The 22,824-nt window shown below is 44.1% G+C and overlaps 1 protein-coding gene across 3 annotated transcripts; it reads right to left on the reverse strand.

The window, feature by feature from the left end:
- Positions 1-249: 249 nt before the first annotated feature.
- Positions 250-22,487, reverse strand: rell1 (RELT like 1). Of its 3 annotated transcripts, XR_011078127.1 has the most exons (9): positions 22,341-22,487; positions 15,734-15,925; positions 12,613-12,684; positions 9,298-9,352; positions 4,800-5,054; positions 3,099-3,231; positions 1,999-2,063; positions 1,802-1,906; positions 250-1,448 (listed from the first exon to the last, which is right to left on the reverse strand). XR_011078127.1 is itself a non-coding variant. In XM_068588455.1 (7 exons), the coding sequence occupies exons 1-7, from the start codon at positions 22,363-22,365 to the stop codon at positions 1,413-1,415; spliced, it is 768 nt and encodes a 255-aa protein (XP_068444556.1). In that variant the 5' UTR covers positions 22,366-22,487; the 3' UTR covers positions 250-1,412. The 3 variants fall into 3 exon arrangements, 1 of the variants encoding a protein (XP_068444556.1); XR_011078126.1 differs by having other exon boundaries at positions 1,802-2,063; XM_068588455.1 differs by lacking the exons at positions 1,802-1,906; positions 1,999-2,063.
- Between the last annotated feature and the right edge of the window lie 337 nt (positions 22,488-22,824).

Here is a 22,824-nt window from a genome sequence, read left to right on the forward strand (position 1 = left end):
CGGACTACCTGGTGGAGATGAATAAGACAAATCATCTTTTCATTACGCCGCAGAAGAGGAGAGGAGCGAGGAGGGTGAAGATATGAGAGGATGAGAAAGAATAGAGTATGAAGACGGATGGTTCACTCACATGAGGAGAGAGAAGAAGAGGCCACAATGATTCAATTACAACAATAAAGTTAATTTTTTATGGTTTGACAGGTTCGTCATCTTTATTTCTTTTATTATACAACGATAAAAACACAGCAAACTGTCCAAAAATATGAATAATAGGTATTTATTTGGTTTTAAAAAAGAAATTAGGCACAATTAAATGATATTCACATATATAAAGATGAGGAAAAAAAACATGGCTAAAAGGATATGTCTTGATGAAGAAACAGGGAAATGATATATTTGGATAATTAGCTTATGAGGGTTTTCTCCAGGGGTTTAGTATCACACTTCCATAAAGAACCGACATTAAACTCTTTAAAAAATAAAAAAAAAGGGGGTGATTATTAAAATCAAAGGCTGAGATATAATTTACATCTACTTTTTGGTCATCCATTTCCCGTAGTTCATCTTTCCATAAGACATTCTCTGCCGAAACAAAGCTAAAAGAAGAGCGCATGTTGCAGTTCACCAGCGCTAATGTTGCTCAATGTCTGCTGGGCGTTTTAATAAGGCGAATGTTTGCTAACACGTTAGCCGAAAACAACTTTACGAGCCGCTTAAAAAAACCAAACATGAATGCGGTTTGAAGACACACGATGAATCACAGATAGAAAATCTGCTACCTGGCCTTGGATGCAGGTTTAAGGTGCCACTAGAAGCCATGTTTTAATATTATAACTAATTATTTGTTCCACCTAGAACACCGCACTCTGAAGGGAACCGCCAAAGGCACTCTGTTGTTTTGCTCTCGTCACGTCCGCTGACGCTCTGATCTAATTCCTGGTTTTGTGACTGCTATGAAAACCAATGCGTGTCTCCGGGGTGTGTAGTGTGAATCCCCGGTTTACCTCCGCATATAAAAAAAACATATGTACACACATCATCGGCATATCGAGTAACAAGACCGTCGTCCGTCGGGGGAAAGCCCCAGCTTCGGGCTTCCTTGGACGTTACCCGCCGCCGCCGTGCCTAAACGCCACACGAGCAAGGCACTATTGTAAAACTATTTTAAGAAAAAAAAAAAAAAAAAAAAAAATGGGAGTGTGTCGCACATTCCTCATCACTGCTTGTAAAAGAAGCGGCTGGTGTGACTGGATGTCACTCTCGTCCTCGTCTGCAGCAGCGCCTTCGACTCCCCGCTGGAGCAGTAATGTGGAGGGACGGCTCCCTGGACCACCGCGCTCCTCCAGCGCCGATGTTTCAATGTTCCCGTTTGGTCCAGATGTTGTCTTCTCTCCTCTGGATCCGTCGGACTGCTACCGCTTCCCTTTGTCCGAGTCGTCCTTCCGTTCCTGGAGATGGAAAATAGTCTCGATTTAATGCAGAAATGAACGAGCGATGATCTTCAGATTGGGTGTTGTTCTCCCGTCAGGTTTGTTGACTTCTTTTGGGCTGAAGGGGTTTTTTTTCTTTCCTTTCTCCAACAGTCAATATGAGAGAGGAAAAGTCAATATGGGAGCTTATAGGATGGAATTAAACAAACACTGATGTTAATGCGTGTTTGTTTAAAGCTGGGCCATCGATTGAAATATGAACATAAAGCATATTTGGCTCCAGCAAAGGCTGCTGAGTCCAAACGGACTCCAACCCGCTCATATCATTTCAGACACTGTAGCAAACTATCTTAAACACAGACGGATTTCACCTGCACACATCAGTAGAAGATCTCACACGCCAACGACATCATCATCATCGCCATGTTGAACGTGTCTAACACGTCACACGCGCTTCTGTTTCTCCTTCTGTTGAGCTTTAGTCAAAGTGTCATGAATTCATATTTTTGAAACAACCTCAAGAAAATGTCTTAATATGGTTTGAGAAAAAAAATTGCGTCTTTTGTACCTTCAGCCAACTGCAGATATCCTTCTCAGTTTTGTTTCAGAATAAAGACCGTGGCATTGAAATGCCTTCATTTTGAAGCAAAGCAAACAAGCAGAAATCTATTAAACACAAAGATCTGATTAATAAGGATGATATCAGTCACATCCGATCGGTGCAATCCAACAAATCGTAATCCGTGAGAAACCAAAATATTGATCATCTTGCAGATGATGAGAGTGAAACGGTGCACGAACAGAACACGTTGTCGTCACGCGAGCGTCTAGAATCATTGAATTAGCAACGGGAGCCGTCTCCGGCTGCTCCGCTGCCGAGTGTTGAACGAGTCTCGAACCCGAAAAAAGGGAACCGGGGAGGACATTTCGTGTTGCACAGCAGCGTCGACGGGAAGAAGCAAGCCGGTGAGCAGTGAATGAAACTCGGAGGGGAGACGTGCGGAGGCTGTTTACGATCACCTGGAGCGTTGCAATTTCATCACCAGAGTTCCTGTGACGCAAACAGAAAGCAGCCGGCTGGAGGCTAATTATTGCTGCGGTCGGATATTTCAGTGTGTAAATATTTCAACACGTCTTTAGCTATAATCACATCCGCTTTACGTGATCTAACACGCAGCTGAATCTCCTGCATCACCGCCACCAATGTGACGTCTGTTTGTCACTCAATAGACTGTAAATGTAGAATTTTACCATTCATTCATAATTTAAGACATTTTTCGGGAAAATAAAAAACTTTTTTTTTTTTATTTACGGCTACAAATTTGCTGCTTTTCTTTCTTTTAGGTGATAATAAAGTGAACATCGTATTGTATTCTGAGGTTTAGAGCGTCGGTCGAGAGAAGATTCAACTATTCTCTGACATTTAGAGAAGATAGCTGTGAGCTACAACATGTACAACAATGCAAAGCGTGTGATATTAATTATCAATGTCGAAACATTGCCTTGTTAACAATCAGTCGACCGACGCATAAAAAGGCAGAGCGGCACCGGGAGCTGTGAGCATGCAGAGACGACTACTTTTGCATACATGATTAACATACATCTATACACAGGGCGTGTGTATGCGGTGACGCAGCACACGTGTGACGAGGTTTCCAGCGTACAGACCTCCTGGGACTTGAACGTCGTCTGGCTCTTGGGCTCCGTCGCTGTCGGAGACGCGGGAGCGCTCCTATTGGAGTCCGTTATAGGCAGCGACCGCCTCTCCCGGGTCGGCTTGTCACACTTTGTCACCCGGAACCTGAAGAGGTGACGTGGAATAAAACATTTAAAAACAACAACAACAACAACAACAAAAAAAAAGATTTTGGATGTTTTTCTGCACTCTGGCGAAAGTCTCGCACACGACAGAGTCGGCTCATTAAAACAAATCGCTGATTATGTGGGAACAACCGGTTGAAATGTGCAGCGTATACCACTTTGTAAATAGTACATTTACACCATAAGAAATATAAATAACCTGTCGAAAGAAGTCCTTTATTGAATAAACTCAGCGGGCGTCTGCCTCTGTCTCTCCTCACTGATAATACAAACAAACTTTACACCTCTCTTGTCCACACACCCACTCAAAAGGCACCTGTGCACACACACGCACACACACACACACACACACACACACACATACACACTCTCCAAAGCTTTAATTAAATCAGCAAATGAATATTCGCATCCAGGTCGTGCTGACCCTCTGCGTCCGCAGCCATTCATCTGGGCGTGCAAATGAAAAAGCAGCCTCTCTGCATCCCAATGAGCTCGGAGCAGGACATTATGGATGAGGGGAGCGCTCGCTGCCCCGGTGGGGACGGACGAGGCTGAGCGCGTTCACCGCCGGACTGAGAAATGCTCTCTTTGCTCGAAAAAAAACATCCTGAACACAGTTTTATAATGCGAGCGTACTGCCAGGGTGTTTCTGGCTTGAAACCCCTTTTTTTTTTTTCAAACACTGGAGATCAATGGGAAAAGGGTCCAAGGCCATCTTTAATACAAACAAATGACCCTGAGTTATTGTGCACAGAAGCAAACAAGCATGTTTTCTTGAATGTGCAATCCGTAAGGTCTTTTTCATCAAATCCAAACCTCATTTTGTCATGCTATTAATAGCATGCATCAATTTGGCCAGCAGCAGACATTCAATACCACTCTGTAATTGTCGCTCTCTATAGCGGCTTTCATCGTTTGTGGCGGAGTCCGCCGTTCCCATTTTATATTTCCAAAGATTGAGCTCTCCCACAGCCATCTAATGAAGAAAGCATTGCATGATGGGAGCAGCAGCAACTATTTGTGTTGGCAATAAGGCTACAGGACCGACTGAGGTGGTTCAACAAGAACCGTACGCCCACCGACGGTGAGATGTGGATTCACTTTTAGCAACCGGACACACAGAGCCGTTCTCGGTTTATTGAGGACCGCTCATGTGGTGTGTTTTTAAAAACCGGGCCTGTTGCCATGGAGCGGCGGGTTAACCACTGACAGGCTGAAACCCTGCAGCGTCTATTTTCCCAGGCTTCACCCGGACTGTTCACATGCGCATTTTCCAGATCACTGGCCTGGTGTCAGAGTGCACGGCAATCTCAGTCGGTTTAATTAAATCGTGGATTATTTGGGGGTTAATGTTTGATTAGTAGTGAGCAAACTAATTGCAAACTGTTTAAATGCATATCTGCTCATCAAAACACCTCATTTGGTATGATGCTGAGAACATTTTGGAGGTAACAAATTAATCGGAAAGCAGCAATGAAAACTATTTTTACTTCCTGCCTCCGAGACACACACACACACACACACACACACACACGCGCAAACACACACCTGCCCACAGCCAGCACCGTGACCTCTCCGCTGCGGCGATGGTCCGGCTTGCGGGTGGACAGCCTCCTCATCAGCGGCCATTTCTTGTGGCTGCAGCGGTTGCAGATGTTCTTCTGCTCGCTGAAACCGGCGATGGTGTGCAGGTGGCTGCAGGTGTGCTTGGCAGCACCCGGGGGTGCCCCCGGGGATATGGGAGTAATCGGACGGCTGCCTGGAGAGGTGGGGGTGACTGGAGAGGTGGGGGTGAGCGGAGGTCTGAAGACGAGGAAACCAGACGTTAGTGTCGGAGGTTTGGTGGACATTTTGTTTCTGTCGCGTTGCAGTTATTTAATAAATGATACATTACAGTAGTAGAGATAGCTGCTGATGACGACGGCCAAGTATTACTATGTAAATGTAAATCAGCCCCTGAACAATAATTATGCAATAAAGAGAGGAAATTACCCAAGAAATATTTTATAGGTCACCCGAATGTTTCAGCACCGTGCAACATCTCCAGATTAAATACAACAAGAAGCAGCAAAGGTTGTTTTTTTTTTTTTTTTTTTAAGATCAGCTCTCGCAAACATGTGGCTTCTGAGAAGGGGAGACCTTTCGCAGGCTAACAACTGACCTACATTCCTAAAAAAATAAATAAAAAAAAAACATTTTAATTTCATGGAGATGAATTCAAGCTGGTTGGATTCTGCAGGGCTTCGCCGCCGCTGCACAAATGACACATTAATATCTCATCTCGCAGCTTCAAACTAGCACTGGCGAGCTCTTTGGGAACGATCACCACGGAGGATGATGATTGCGTGTTAAAAAGCAATTATTGGAGGCACCAGGTGGAGTGTTGGTCAACTGATCAGCAGAGAATTAGCTGTTCAAAGAAGGCGAACCGATCCAACACACACACACACACACACACACACACACTGCTTCTCCACTTGCATGCGGTGTTTATCTTAGCGCTGCGCTAACAGGCGCTAATTGTCTGCTTTTTTTTTTTTTTGCCTCCTGAGAGGAACTGCGTGTGCATATTTCATGACCCTGGAGAGCAGCTCTTCGCATTGTTTACACACACAAAAGGCAGAACAAACAGCGTTTCTGCTCCATGACACACTCGTGGCGTCCAGTCGAACGATGCACACGCGCGTCGAGGGACGGCGAGCACAATGGAGGCGCGTCAATCTTTGATCGGTGTCCAGGAAAAAAAAAAAAAAAAAAAAGGGCCACGGTGAATGTGGACGGCCGACTGTGACACCCGAACGCGATTATTGAACGCTACTGAGAAAAAAAGTGGGTGTCGATGTCCTGCTAGAACAGCCTCCACTCTTTTAGGCATCTGCTCTCATTCAGCCGCAAGAGCAGTAGGCCAAAATCCAGACTGGCTTCAGCACTGTGGGAGGAAGTCAGGCCCCCTGATTCGTTTGAATGAGGTCACCCGCAGAGGGGGTTACAACACAGATGGATCCAGAAAAGACACCCGCCAGATCTTAATATAAAATGTGGACTACGCGTGCAAAAATGTCCTTATTTGTGAGAGTTTTACTCAACGATCATCCCTGCAAACACCACCTGAAGGCTGCTGAACCTTTAGAGAGCTCCAATAGGAGAGCAGGAGAGCAGGCGTCACTTTTTGACACCTGGAATTATAATGAACTACATTTAATTCCTGGTCCGTCCCGTTGAAACTCAGGGTCTCGTTCTCGAGTCTCTGCAAAAGGTTCTTGGAAGTTCCCGCAGTGGAACGGCCATGTCCGCACCACTAGTATACACAAGAGGATGTGTGTACACAGGGCGTGGCCGTACAGTTTAAACCGGTGGTTCTCGGATTTAAATGGGATTATAAACAGCATAGGAAAGAAAGCAGAATAATTCATGTTTATGCAATGTTTCCCTAATCTTAGCGTTATTTTCCCCCTTGAATAACTCAATAATATTCGTCATTTCAGGCCATTTACAAAAGTTTTCTAACAGAACAACGTGGGGATGTGTCTTCTTGCTAAATAAAAATGGGGGGGGCGAAGATTGGGAAGCACCAGCAGACATCACTTTGCTTTTCACAAGCCAGAAATATGTATGATGCTCATGTCCAGGTTGCTGATGAGCAGAGGTATGAACCGCGATTTTGATCCACAGGAGGGGGATGAAAAAAATGAAAAAAAGAAAAAGGGCGAGGTAAAAGGAAAGAGGAGATGATGTGAATCGAGAGCGTCTTGTGGAAAGTGGGCGGAGGGACGGTGAAGGAGGCCGGAGTACTGATGGGGAGAGAGCAGCGCGGAGGCGAAGGGGAAGTTAAGTACCAAATGTGGAGAGGCTGATAGCGAGGTCTGGCCGCGCTACAGTCACTCTCCTTCTTGCAGCCTTCTTTCCTCCCTCGCTGTGTCCGTCCGTCCGTCCCTTAAGTGTCCCATAAATTACCCCCGCCGATACCCCTCTTCCCCTCTTCCCCTCTATTCCACCATCTCTAAGTGATCCGCTGGCAGGCTGCCCAACCTGTCTGAGGGAAAGAGAGAGAGATACGAAGAGTAACACCAAGAGAAAAGGGGAGTACTACAGAGGGGAGATTTCTAGCAACAACAAAAAAGTGCCGGGAAACGAGAGGAAAGATGTGGGAAAAAAGAGGCTTGTGGAGTTAGAGAGAAGAGGCGAAACACATGAAAGTGACGCCCGGAGGGGCGGTGGGGGGGGATGTGTTGCAATTGCAGATTTCTGCTGATTTTTTCCAGGAGTCCCAATGTGACAGAGCAGAACACAGTTTCTTCTGAACAAAGGAGAACATCTCTCCTCTTGTTATCTCTCTCCTTTCCTCCGAGAACAATATGTAGCACGATGAGAAAGATGATGCAGGAAGGAGAGGAAAGGAGGAGGGGAGGGAGAGAATACCCCACGAACTTGATTTAACCACACTCCTCTTCTGTCACAGGCTTCTCCTCCTCCTCCAATCTGTCCATCAGCCCCCAACCCTCCCTCCCCCTTATCTCAGCGGCAAAGCAAAGTGAAGACGTCTAAATCGCCGCTCGTACCATCAGCTCCTGTTCTTATGATGCGGGGGTCGTCTCGGAGTGGCGAGCAGCCGGCGTTCGATTTGAGACGTGAATGTCACAATGGGAATGAAATCCATTTCGAGGTCAGCGGGTTTTTGGCGGGATTTAAAAAATGATCCGGGTCGTCCGATTCAGGCTCGGGATGCAACTATCAATTGAAACTACGCTCTTGACCCCCTGAGCTTAGCCGTGGTCGCGCCGCCTGACGAGCTTTCCGCTCTCGCATTGGCACACATTGACGTTGGGTCCTTGGTTTCAGAGGCGGACATGAATAGCTTCTAGATTCGAGACAATGATCGATCGTTAATAGTTTGAAAGTGTCTGAAATGGCGTCTTTTAATCCGCTGTGCTACTGGCCGGCTAATTATTGTTGTTATCCAAGAATTGTTTGAATCATAAACTCCACAAAAAGGGATTTCATTATGCACTCGTCAGCACAGGAAACTGTGCTTTAAGTCTAAAGAGGCTAAAGCTAACAGGTTTCAAGACAGCGGCATCTCCACCAGTCGATGATCCGTGTATAAGCCGTGGAAATAAAGAAGCAGCAGTGTTCCTGTGTTTGTCACTGTGTATATTAATAAGGAAACATGTAAGACCAGTCTGTCTGTGCTGCCGGCCTGCTGTGCTCCTTTCCAACAGCCTTCTACTTTTAACATAACATGTACCACCTAAACAAACAAAGCATAAACTGGAATTAGCTTAGTTACTAATGTAGTTAGTGTACTAATGTGAGCCAGTTAGCTAATGAACAAACGCACAGTTTAATGGTTTCCGACCACTTTTGCGCTTGTATTTTTGGTTTCGGAAAGGCTTATGGAAAAGACGACCCCAGCCGCTTTGTATGCAGAGCATCGCTCTCGCGAAAGCTCTGTGCGCGTCACGTCAACGTGTGACGAATGTGCCAGCTTGACAAGGCCTGTTTTTACAGTGATACAAAAACAGGGAAAAGCCTCAAGTTGTTACACATGAGGAGCTGGAACCGGCACACGTTGGTGAGATGTTTGCATGATAAATCAACCAATTGTTTCAGCGCTAATGTAAGCCGTGTACGTAAAAGCCTCAAGTACAAAGACGCCGGAAGCTTCTTTGCCCAATGCTCTCTTTTTCAAGCGGAGTCACACTCGCTGTGTTATATACAAGGGGGGAACACATGCCAACAACTGTGCTCAATACGCTTTGATAACCCCTCAATATAGCGATGTGGGACACAGCGGCATTTTGGGAAGAGTCCCCAGCTGCTCGCCCTCAATCAAAGCTTGCCAATCTGGAAAAGTATCAGAAGAAAAAAAGGTGGCCTGATTGCCTCGTGTGTTCATTTCCTGCTCCGGCTACTCTGGTTACACTTTCAGCCGCGACACAAACGGGCTTCCGAGGAGGCCGATGGTGCCACCTGGTGGTGGAGATCAGTCGACGCAGCCGGGAGGGGGGAGAAAAAAAACAAAACAAAAAAAGGAGAGGACACTCACCCGTCTGAGTCGATGCTGGTTTCATGAACCATGGCTTTCAGAGCGTCCGAGTTTGCTGGAAAGAAAGAGAGAGAGAGACAAAATGACACACTTGTACAGATGGAAGAGAGGAACGGAGGGAGAGAGGGAGGGGGCGGTGAGATAAAAGTAGTCCAGGGAATTAGCGAGGAGAACGCTCCAGTGACTTCAAAAGCAGAACGCTTATTGAAAGATGGCAACACCAGATTAACTCCTTAACGCAATTAAATGGCACACGGCGGGCGCTCACCGAGCACAATTACTGAGCACGACAACCTCAGGAGATAAGGAAAAGAACTTCATCGAAGCAAACAAACTCCAAAGCACGACTCTTGAAAAGGTGCAATTCATGTATAATAATTATATATAATAATTAACCTTCGGCCAAATGAATTACTCAACTATAACACTGTTACACTGTTTGTTTGGCTACATTGATGCAGTACTGTTATGTTTGCTTTCATAGTTAATTTAATAATATTATTATAGTTGTATTTTATAGAGGTGCATTTTTTTTAATATTGTATGGTTAACCTGTATAAATGCTGCTGTAGCAAAAAGAAATATTAATAAAGTATCCATCTATCTATCTATTATAGTCGGGAATTTGTCCCCAGGAAATACAGCGGTTTGGCTTCTCTTTTTTTTATAGCTTTTTTTTAGCTGCACACGAGCAACAACCCAGAGACAACAGCTCAGATATAGATTTACATAATTTGCTCCCAGAGACAGATTTCCCTAAGGCCTGGCTCTGGCGCATTCACTGACTTCCCCATGAACTGGTGGAGGAATGTGTGCATACATCTGGAAAAAGAGGCCGATGTACTGAGCGGCACAGAGACTCAGATTGTGGAGGTCTGGTGTTATGATTTCATCTAAAAAAAAAAAGGCACGTGGTCGTCTGACTCAGGCCGCTGTCCCCCCCGTCACCCTCGCACCATCCAGCCCCACGGGAGCATTTACAACAACGTCCTTGGTCGCTGCTTGACTTCTTTTCTTTTTTTTTTCCATCCAAAAGTATTTTTAACTTGCAACCGCTTCGGTCATTGTATTTGTGCAAGGCTCCCCTCTGAGTCACCACATGAACCACTGGGTTTCCGATTTGAGCCGTTAAAAGCCTTAAAAACAAATTTTCTATAACCAAAGATGACTTCCATGGACACACCCTTTTTTTATTTTCTGCAAAGGTATCATATATTGTTGGTTATTTCACATGACAGATGTGTTTTTGTCCTTGCTTTTCTCACATAGATGTTGCCAATGCGACTACAACACAACTTTCGTCGTAATGGGGGTTAACTGTCGCCTTTAAAAACACAATGCAGTGTGTTTTAAAAGACAAAATATTGAACTATAAAGTGTATTACAAGAGAATAGAAAAGTGAAGAGGGTACTGTATCCTCCAGGTGGGTTTTATTTTGAAGTTTATAGTGTATTGATGCTACGTGGACAACCAAAGAGAACAAGTATCTGCGAGGCTCTTATTTTGAAGTTATCTGTAGATGGCAGTCTTTGCTCAGCCATAAAGACTACGACTGTTCCCCACAGTGACTTCTCAGTGCTTGTGTTTATTTATACACTGCTGCTGGAAAAGTACCTCCTATGTTCCAGACAAAAATACCTGCGAGTAGATCGCCAGAGTGTCCAGTAAGGAAACGTCCAAACATCATTCAGCAGACATTTTTTCGTCTTACAATACGTAGCAGGAATCCTGAGCCGCGTCACGTCTCCAAAGTGACATTGTGAGGATGAGTCACAGTTCACGCATCCACAACTCTACAAACATTGTTTCGCCGAAAGCCGCGATGAGTCAGCTCAAAGCTTCCCTCTTGACGGTGGACAGAAACAACAGAGGACAATGGTGGCCAGACACCAGAACAGGACAGTGTGTCAAACAGTACGTTAGTCATTTGGAAGAGATATGAAGGAGGCTTTAGACGGCACTGTGGGAATCTGCTTCAGGGATCAATACGCACAGACAAGCTGAATCTGTTTGGTTCTTGTTTTTAGGAACATTTTAAGCAAACAATATAACTTCTGCTTTTCTAATCTGTTCAGTGAACTGATCCCTATGATGACTTTTCCAAATAAATCAATAAAAAGGGTAAACTCAAGCCGCAGGAATTCTTGACACTTTACTTTAACCCTTATTCATGATCAGTATATAACAATTAAATATAGAATACATAACAATAATCATGTTACGACACAGGGCCAGTCATATATTATCATATTTATGTTATTACAGTGTAGAAGAGTTTGTTATTGTGCAGTTTTTCTTGGCAAGTATAATCGCTCCCATGTCATATTTTATATTATTACAACTGTGTTATATCATATTGTCGTTCATTATACCAAGAAAAGCGAAACTTTTGGCAGCTAAGTGAAACTAGTTGAAACAATATTTTGCTCTTTAACCATAAAAATCCACAACCAGTGCGAGGTCTCCTTCCATCCAGACTCAAACTTCTCCCCTACTTGAGACTATTGTGTCCTCCATTATATTTAACACTTCACCCAACATGGACAGTAAATGAATTGCTGTTGTGCGATGAGAAAATGTCGTCAGTAAAACTGTAATGAAATATAATCTGACACCAGACTCAGTGCCAGTGACCTTTACCAAGTAAAACAGCGGTCTCTTTATTTCACTTGAAATTGCAAAGCACCCTTTCTACGTTTTAAAGCAAAGTTAGCTTGATTTCGACAGGACGTCACTGCCGCAGTCGTTTTTTGTGAGCACCGAAAGGAAATAGTGTAATTTAATCCGTCAGGAAAGGCCCGTGTGATCACACTATTCAAGCTGACACAATACATCGATCCTTATCTGTCCGGTTGCCACTTACAAACTCAGCCGAACAAAGGAGTGCAATTACTTGGTTAACGGAGAGTGCTTTGACTCTTAATGAATTCGACTTCATGCTCCGGCACGGGGAAATTATTTCAATTTACAGGAATAAAGCAATCTTTTAACTGCTGAGACGCTCCTGGCGCACACTGTGTTGTGTTAAATGTCCTCACACGTTTCACTTGGAATTCCTCTCCAGCCGCAAGATTGTCAACTGCCACGAAGATCCTCATTTTACACTGGAGTCCCACATCTCCAAACACACACTACTGCCACCGCTACACACACACACACACACACACACACGTCCTTCCTGAATAGTGTGCCGCAATGTCCTCGCCAAAATGTTATTGGAGCGCTTCTGCGATAGCGACTTTTCATGGAAGAGGTAGAAAACAGATGAAACGGAAAGAGAAGTACAATGTTTGTCGAGTGCGCTGGACCCATACCTTGATTTTTCATGATGCAGTGGACAATCTGCCCAACGGTGTCATTGTTTTCACTGAGGCTGTCATTCATTTCTGGAAAGAAGAAGCAGAAAAACACACACACACAATTAGAAATATCTGAAGTATTACATGTGTGATCGGTATTCAAAGTTATTATTTCCTCAAAGTGTTAAAAGCAGGACACAAACATTTAGGCAGGACAGTCAAATAAACTAGCTGAGAAGCGTGTGTGTAAAAAAAGAGAGGCAAACACTCCTCGGGCATGACCTAGGGGTACTTTTTTACATCATAAATGCTGAACATGACACCCATAAATCATACTTCAAGAGCACTTATTAATGTTACAACTTGAGGGTACTCCCATAGGTCTCACAGTTTAACCGGGTGCAATTAAGTATTTCGATTGGAAAGCCACACATAGACTAACGGCGCACTTTGTGTGCCTATTGCCTGAGGGACAAACTTGGCAATATATTGATTAACATCAATATTGTGCAAGCAATAAACACATTGTAACATATCTATCATACCAACAGGTGATATTTGTTAACACTGATCAACTCTGTCCTCATGACCTTATGCACATATCCCAGTGAACGCAATCAAGAACAGATTTCCTTCTGACTGGCCTCATCACAAACCCTGCACTCAGTGCACGTGCACGCACACGCACACGCACACACACACACTTCCTCGAGCTTCCTGTTGACTGCTTCCTGAGTGCCCTCCTCTCCTCCCCCTCATGTTCTGATAAACATAAAACTCTCGCAGCAATTTATGAGTCTTCCAGTGTGCCATGAATGATTTAAAACCACCGGCCCGATGTAAAAGGGAGCTGCTCGCAAGTCGTAGGTCACTGTGTGTGTGTGGTTGGGTGGAGAGAGAGAGACACAGAGAGACAGAGAGACAACCTGTTCAGTGTGCAACAAGAGGAGACTGACGATCGAGACTGACTGAGTGAGAACACACAAGCAGTGGGGGTTTCCCCTCCGAGTCTTTTGTTTCGACGCACAAGAGAGAAAAGGGTTGGGCCCGTCGCAGAAAGACAGACAGCAGGGGCTGCTGCCGGCAGGGAGCTCACATTTACGCCTTCCTCTTACTAAACCGACTCCACTGAACAAGTTTGATCGTATTTAACTCGATTCAAATGGAGCGGTTCGGGGCTTTTGGCCAACATGGGAAACAGCGGAGAAGCGCTATGCCAGGACGAGACCGGCGCAAGAGGTCCGTTGTATGTTTATAGACCAGCGAGAAAAGCAGTCGTATCTTGGCAGCGTGGCGTAAACCTTTCACTCTTTCCGGAACATTTCTCATGCCTGTGATATTCCCCAGAGCAATCCAGGAATGCCGGAGGTTTCACGTCCGCACACGACAACTACAAGAGGGAAAGGCAGTCAGTCTCCCTCTCTCTCATACAGTACCAGCTAAAAATAAATAAACAATCATGTGACGCAAGTACGTCTAAGTTCACAACGTCAGCTAACGTCCTCCAAGAGGCCGTCAAACTCACTGACGCGTACGCAACGCTAGCAATCGAGCATTCTCATTACGAGCAAAGGGAAATTAAACTGGCCCTGTGTCGAGAACTCCCTGCAACACACCCCGAGTTGAGTCAGAACACGAGTGGAGTGAATGCCAAACTTCTTCCTGGTTTCTATTGGCCTCCACTCCTTAAAAAAAATTTTTAAAAAAAAAGGAGAAAAAAAGACAGACGCAATCGGGGCTCGTGGCTGTAATAAGGCTGTTGATTAACATTATTAGCTATTAGCATAGCAGCCGCTATGCACTGGCGTCACGCGCCGGTTACGGCTGATGACGCCTGACGGGGGCCGTTGCCGAAGCGCAGCATCCGTCCGGTTCCCTCTCGAGTGAGCTTCGTCGCCGTTATATGTGAGCCGCCGAGAGGCAATCACAATATATATCACTGTAGAAACGCCGTAAAGAGGATTTGTGAGCCTACGATCATACGAGTCTATTCTCATCACGATCCGTCGGCACCTTCAGTACCTGGCAAACACCAAAGTCATTAGACTCAGGAATGTGGCGGGAGCCTGCGAGGACTGCGGGGCAGGTGGGAGCATCGAGAGATCTTACTGCATGACCTTGAAATTGTCACATGACAGGAAAATGAAAAACCTCAAGCGGTCCGATGACTAATTTGAAAATGTACTTTGCATGCACTTCTCCATCGACTGACTGCAGAGGTTATTTGCACAACATTGAAAAGCAGTTCATGTTAAACTTTTTTTTTTTTTGTTCATCGACCGCATTTGTGAAGCAAAGAGGGAGACGAGGTGAAAAGGGTTTTTAATCCTTCAAGGTTTTTATCAAATTAAAGACCATTTGTTGACTCAACTATGGTTGACTTTTTTTTTTGCAATAGCGCTCATTGTTCGTGGCAGCTGCCGCTATTTTTGCACAAGGAAAGGAACGAGGCAGCAATGCGATGGGCTGTGAATGGGTTGTGATTGTGTGTGTGTGTGTGTGTGTGTGTGTGTGTGTGTGTGTGTGTGTGTGTGTGTGTGTGTGTGTGTGTGTGTGTGTGTGTGTGTGTGTGTGTGTGTGTATGGCTGTTTAGATGCATAAAAACGACTCAAAAACATTAAGAAATGCCTCAAAAAACAGCTTTGGGTGCGAGCGAGTGACGCAATGTTGAGTAGAATGGCTTTTATTGTGAGGAAGCCTCGTGAAAACGCAATGTTCCTATTGGTCATCATTAAGAGTAAAGCATGGATCGTTCCTCAGAAAAGAGCTTCTTTTTTTTTTTTGACAGCAGATCAATTTTAAATATTGCCGAAGTAACAAGGCGGAGCGGCCGCAATTAGCGGCACACTTTACAATTTATAGCTTCTTTTTCTATCAAACTATCCTTCCCTTACCGCCTCGCTAATCTCTCCTCTGTCTACTCAGATTAATGAGAGTCTGTTTGAGCAATATTTTTGGGTGTGTACTGAATATAGATGATGATGGATGCCCTCGAACAATGACCACGCAGATGCAATAAACACATCAAGCTAATCGTAACGGCGTCTCAGACAACGACACATCGGTCTTGCAATGACTGCACGTTTTATGAAGAGTTTTCCCACCTCCCTCCTCCCTTTCATTCAGATTCCCTTACCTTCGCCCAGCTCAAGATCCTTTTCTTCCTCCTCAAACTCGTCATGGGCCCCAGTGGTGCACCGGTAGCCCTTCCTCTTCAACACGTGGCAGATCACCACCCCCAACAGGCCCAGAAGGAAGAAAACAGGCACCAGGATGAAAGCTATGTAGTCTGGCGGGTGTGTCCCTCCTGCAGCTGTAGTGTGACCATCTGGAGGAAGACGAGGGGCGAAGGGGAGCAAGAACGAGAGAGAACATTATTCCAAGTATTGTCGCAACAGGTCACAGTCATTACAACGCCCTTGGTGGCCACCTGGTACCCACACAGCGAGTCCGAGGGTACATTCGGGGGCCGAGCAGCTGAGGGGATTTAAATGCCATCAGCTCGGACGTGACAGAGATTTCCTGTCCCCTTCCAGGATCACCGCAGTCTGCCCTCTTAACTGCTCGCCCCCCCACTCCTCATTTCATGCAAGAGGCCGAGAGTAAAAAGGCAAAACCCAAATCTACATAACGCTCAATTGACATTGAGCAGGGTTGGTCATATCTTAGTGTTATTATAGTAACTGATTGCAGCAACAAACAAAAAAAAAGAAGCATCAACCATGAACTGCACCACTAAAGCTCAAGCTCCCCACTCCCATCCGCCCACCCACCTACACACCGGACTTTAGAGCCATCAGGGTGCCATAACTCTGGGAGATCAACAAACTTTACAGTTAACTTAAAGACACAGCTATTGGGCTGAGACCAACAATTGACTAATCCCGCCGATTAATTTACTCGACTGGCCAGTTTCTTCTATAACATCTGACAAGGAGATAAAACGGCAAATCACATCGTCGCAGAGTCATAAGTAACTAACTATATATATATATTATGTTCTAAATTGAGGACATAATGTCTTGACAGGGTTCAGGTCAGTGACCTGCAGTCAGCTGGAGGCGAAAGCTCCCCTGGCTCCTGCTGTTGGCGGACCACGTGAGGTGCAATGCACCACAGACAAGAGGGCTTTTGTCTGGTTTCCTGTTTCCATCCGTGTGTGTGTGTGTGTGTGTGTGTGTGTCCGTCTCTCTCTCTCTCTCTCTCTCTCTCTCACACACACACACACACACACACACGCACGGACAGTCAGACACTTTAGAGGTCAAAAGTTAGAACAGAATTTCAAATCATATCAGTGTCAAATCACATGTTCGTGCCATTTTTTTTTTTTCCAAACACGCCACAACATTGTGCCCATGGCCGTGTGTATCTACCTACCTAACTATGCGCCTCCTGATGAATACAGAGGCATTTGTGAGCTTTCCCCATTGTGGCAGTTCTGTGATGCATCAGACTGAACACACAGATAAAGACCATTGTCTGCTCACTGACCACCCTGTGACCGACTGGTGTGTGTGTGTGTGTGTCCATGTGCTTATGGACTAGTAGTTTGTTCTGGCACGCTCCCATGCCTCTCCAAATGACTCACAGGCCAATTTGAGAATTGTATCAAAAGCATTGAAATAAAAAATGGGGGCAAATGGGTTGAATGGAGTCCTTGAGGAGGATTTAGACTTAAGTCATCAAAATCTCCGAGCAAACACAGCTGGTGCCATGACGAGCGTCAAAAAATAGAAATATCTTGAGCACATGTGCACATCACAGGTGAGGATTCATATATAGAATGATGGTAATCATACACCACTTTCGGGCTTTGTTAAGCTTCGATTGGGTGGTTTGGTCGGGCTATAAATAGAGCTGGGTGCAGAACCTCGATGATTTGGGTACAGGGCACACAAAACGAGAACCGAAAAGTTGAATGCAGATAAAAGGCCTGAACAAAAGGGTCATTTTCATTATTGATTCAGCTGCTCATTGTTTCTTCAATTAATCATTGAGCCGATAAAAATGGGAGAAAACCAAACCTCCCAAGGTGACGGTGCTAAACATACAATGATTCAATATACACCTGTCCACACTACCACCTTTCCATTTGGAAACGCATATATCTTTTGTTACGTTTACACTGAGCGGCCACTGAGCACAGAAAACGTGACCCTTTTTCCAGAAGAGCCCAAACAAAAGCCTTGATTATAGATTATGTTATTGTAGCGATTAGCAAGCGGTGGTATCGGGCCTGCTGAGCGGACGTTGAAAGTCACAGTTTGCAGCTTTTGAGGAGGACGATGGACAGAAAACGGCAGACTTTGCTTTTTCTTCTTCATGCTTATTTTGTTCTGCACAACTATTGTGAAGTCCACACAGAAACTGTAAAGGAACAAAAGCATCAACTGCTCGCCAGTCTCCTTTAATTCGTAAGTAATCATTCTCAAATAAATTTGATATGTGCGTGTGCATGTGTGAGAGTGAAAAAGAGGAAACCTGTTTATTGTGCAACAAGAGGAGAGAAAAAAGTCCTTGTATGCGTTTATTTTGACTTTGATGAAAATATGAGAAGTGACTGAGTACAAGAACGTGTTTCATGACAACGTGATGTGGAAGTGACAAACAAGGTTGCCAGATCCAATGAGTCTCTGGATTTTGCGATCTATCAAACTGCCCCTTACTACGGGGAAAACATCAAATCCAACACTTGCATCACAAGAAAAGTGAAGCTCAAAAAGACAAGCGGTTACCTGACAAAGTCACTGACACAATCACTGACGAGAGGAATTCTCCTTTCAGTCTCCAGAAGCAGCAAAAGTATCTCTGTCTACGAGGTCAAAGCCTTCAATTGAAACATCCTCTGGCTGAATAGCAAAACATTGCTGTTCCTCCAGCTTCATTTCCTGGGGTTTCATGAGGATTTACTCCGCGAGAAGTTCCATCTGCCTAAAAGGTTATCGACGTCTCTGCTGCGAGCGCTCCTTTCACAACACGATGTAAAATCAATCACTGCAAAAACACACAAAAAGGAGAATGATTTGCGATTGGATTCTTGGCCTTTTCTTTCCCTTTCGGCACCTCTTCTCTCTTGGACATCAGACGCACTAATGGGGAACTATTTTAGCGATAAATAAAGACAAAGTCAATTTGAACACTGCGAGTGTGTACCGTGATGTTTTAATCTTGAACTTTTATACTTAGCTCTTGCCGGCGTCCATGCTTTTGTGAGCTTTCCCTATTGTGGCAGTTCCGTGATGCATCAGACTGAACACACAGATAAAGACCATTGTCTGCTCACTGACCACCCTGTGACCCACTAGTGTGTGTGTGTGTGTGTCCATGTGCTTATGGACTAGTACGCTCCCATGCCTCTCCAAATGACTCTGAAGTAATCGCAGGCCAATTTGAGAATTGTATCAAAAGCATTGAAATAAAAAATGGGGGCAAATGGGTTGAATGGAGTCCTTGAGGAGGATTTAGAAAAATCTCTGAGCAAACACAGCTGGTGGTATGACGAAAGCCAAAAATAGAAAAATCGGGAACACATGTGTGGATCCATATATAGAATTCTGATAATCATACGCCACTTTTGGGCTTTGGTAAGCTTTGATTGGATAGTTTTGTCGGGATATAAAAAGAGTTGGGTGCAGAACCTCAATGATTTGGGTACAGGTCAATACGTGTCCCCCATCATCTACAGTAGTCGTGGATGATGACCACACAACACTGCCAAAGGTCATCTCAGAAAAGAGGATGTCAATGTTCCTCACTGCTGAGATAAGCACCCCATGACACCAAGATGCACATTGTGTGCCAGCTGAAATGATATTTCCTGTTTTATTGTAGGCCATTTCCAATTTTTATGAGTCACTTCTTGGCAAATGTTACATAAAATAATGAGAAATCCGAGAATCTGGATTGGCTGAGAGGCGTTTACCCTTCTCCAGTCAGTAATGTGATCCTCAACTGCCAGATGTAACTGCATTATTATCCTCCATTTACTCATCTTGGGAAGGAGCGAGAAAGGAAATGGAAACTGTTGCATGTCTCCTCATTGATCACTGTTTGTTCGACTTGGTAATAACCTCTCCTTCCCGTTTTACAACGTATCTACGTCGAACTTTGGGGACAACGGCCACTAAGACTACTCTGGAGATTTTCTGCTTCAATCCATATTTGTAGGCGTTAAACTTTTAAAAAACAACAATTTCATTGCGGTCAAAAACGTGTTGCTCTCCCGCTTGCCACACAATAAAGGGAGGCACGCATCTGCATCTAACAGTCATGAACTAATTAATGCAACCACACAATAACATGCATTGCTTTTTTGTTTTGGTTGATAACGTCATAAAATATGATGACAGACATTTAAAGCGTCATTTGAAAACCTATAATATGAATACATTTACAGGAAAAGACTGCGCAGCTGTATAAAATGGCTGCCAATCATGTTTGACTGTTATAAATTGACATGCAGCAAAAGGTTTTCAGTTCACCATCATTTGTGGGCTTCAGCTCCGCACTAAATACGAGTTAAAAGGTCTGTAGTTCACACATTTCAGGAAATCATGTACAGCTAGGAAAGCAAATGTCAGACTCTTGGACTTCAACCAACCGCTGCTTATTTTAAGATTACATGCTCAAGCTAAGTGAGCAGAACATTTTTAATTCGAAGAATGACATGGTTACTGCATCCTTTTTAATGATTAAAGTAACACAGTAATTACCAAAAACAAACAAAAGCAGAGGATCTTTTTTTTTTTATTATGGCAACTTGAAAGATGCGTCTCCCCCAGAGGGCTTCAAACTGCTTCATTTATACGCGCACTGAATCTTAAAGGCAATATAAAACACAATGCTGCCAGTAGGCTCTGAAGAAGCAGAAGGCATTTTTCTTACAGTTAGTGTTAGCGAAACAAAACCTTGCACAGGTCTTACTCTTGTGTGCGGACAATTATCACTAGTATAATGTTCTTTGTATTATTCTTCAAAGGATTTTCACAGGCCTGAAGTCATGAAAGGATCGAGAACTTTAAGATAAATGCTTTTTTTAAATTATATTTTTTGCATCCCTTTATAATAATATTGTGACCCTTTTTTTCCCGGACCTTGTGGGGGGGTCCCGGACCATCGACCTACACTATAATAACTTCTACATCCTGGAAAAATGAGCATCAGCCTCAACTGGGAGTGCGTTCAGGAAGCGGTGAAGACAGCTGAATCAATCAAAGACGTACAGTATGCTTGTACTGTGTACACACACACACACAAACACACACACACACACACACACACACACACACACACACGTACTATTAATACTAAGCCAACGTACTGGATGACTTGGTCTAACTCAATTAGCGAGAAGGTTCAGGCTTGGCCGTTTGCAGGCCGAAGACTCCTGTAGACTCTCCATGGAAAATTGAAACCGACCCAGAATTTTGACGGTTATGAAGAAAACCAAAAGCGTGACATGGAACTTCAAGAGAATTCTGGCTTGAGTCTGTGGGTCGAGACAGGCGTACAGTACTCTTCTCTGAGCAGTATTTCAAAAATACCCACAGACTCAAAACAGCCTGTGTATCGTAAACATCAATAATTGCTTGAGAGACATTTATTCTGACAAGACGATAAAAGATTAAAGAAGACGATATCCCGACATCTAAATTGCCAACATATATACACTTAACTGTTACAGTCAGTAAAACCTCCCTCTCGTGAATTCCTTATCTTGAATGCGTCTTTAAAAAGGCAGTCATTAAGAAATGAAAAAAGCGCCTGGTTGTGTTATACTCGTGGGATTGTGGTGCACTTCTTGTGTTGCAAATGTTGCCGATTGCATTCTCGCTTCACAGGCCGCCAAAGTGGTGGTCGCTTGTGAAGATCATCTGGCTTGACAAAACATGCAAGCATCACAGCTTGTAAGTATTATACATGTGTGTTTGCCAATGCAATAATCCAAAATCCAGTGGGAACCAGCGTGATGCTCAAGTTAATGTGGTTTGAAAGGCAATTAAGGTCATTTACGTGTCTGTTCATCCTTTAAATGGTGTCATGAGATTTTCGAGTTACCTCTGACATGATTAGTACAGAAAAATAACTGTTATAAGGGGAGGAAAAGCTCTGGAGTCAGATGAAATAAAGTCTGCAGCAAACAACTCTTGGATAATTGATGAGTCTAAAATCTTGCCTAAGGAGTAATTAGCTTATAATATAAATCCATAAGTGCGTTTTAACCCCAGCAACACTTGCTTGTGACTTTCGACCTATGTTGGGACAGTAACAAAACATAATCAATTCACAATAAGTCTCCATAATTAGAGACACCATATAAAACATACCGAATAAACACCTTTTATAGTGTGTCTGCTGTTAAACACTGACTTTACATAGGCATTTAAAGGCAGTTTGTCAATATATTTTTTATTAACGTTCATATATCTTATTGTAAATGCTCAATATGCATTTCTTGTGCCGTCTCATGCATGACGTCTTGAAGTTGTGGCTGTCACGCAGTCTCTACAGTCTGTCAAAAACGTCTGCTGTCTTTGCGTTCGTGCTTCACGCCAGTGTTGTAGTTCATGAACGTTGGCATCAATACCCAAATACTTCATAACCTGAAGCCATTTTTTTTTTTTTAAATTGGACCAAACTTTTCTGAAGGAGGACGTGAGAGGGGAGATTTACGACTGTGCGGCGCTGCTTGACGTTACGACGTTTACGACGGGTGGAAAAAAAAAGCTTTTGGAACTCACGCGCATCGGAGGTTGAGTTCGCCATCGACCGACAGGAGCTCACCGGCGGGCCGCTGGGGATGTCTTGAACAGGCGGCTGTTGAACGCCGTGGTCGCCGGTAACTGTGGTCAAACTCAGCCAGAGGCGGGACTTCTTACGAACGTCAACGTATTTCCTGATTCACAGAGAGCGGATACGCCCTTATCTTAAAGCGGTACTCCTCAAAAAAAGTCCCCTGAATTTCAGACGATACCTGATACAGAGGAGAGAGTTCACCTGTTACTACTTCCATTTAAGTTGTTTTTTTCCATTGTATGCTACTTTATACTATACATTTATTTGATACCTTTAGTAATCAGATTCATATTAATAATACAAAATCTCACCCAACAAGTAAATGATGATGTGTCATGATGAAGACACGACTTTATTGACCCCTTGGGGAAATTCAGAAGCTACTATAATTTGTTTTTAATAGTCCTACTTGCAGTCACAATGAAGCAA

This window comes from Clinocottus analis, unplaced genomic scaffold (assembly GCF_023055335.1).
Source record: "Clinocottus analis isolate CAN_PGR_092001 unplaced genomic scaffold, fCliAna1.0.p SCAF_21, whole genome shotgun sequence".
NCBI classification, from domain to species: Eukaryota; Metazoa; Chordata; class Actinopteri; order Perciformes; family Cottidae; genus Clinocottus; species Clinocottus analis.

What these genes read in the sequence shown, in the direction of transcription:
- rell1 (XM_068588455.1), bottom strand. Translation starts at nt 22,365, where the DNA reads ATGGCGAACTCAACCTCCGATGCGC. An exon ending in GAACTCAACCTCCGATGCGC is followed by an intron (nt 15,926 to 22,340) that starts GTGAGTTCCAAA and finishes GTCTTCCTCCAG; the next exon opens with ATGGTCACACTACAGCTGCA. An exon ending in CGACGTTCAAGTCCCAGGAG is followed by an intron (nt 1,449 to 3,098) that starts GTCTGTACGCTG and finishes TTCCATCTCCAG; the next exon opens with GAACGGAAGGACGACTCGGA.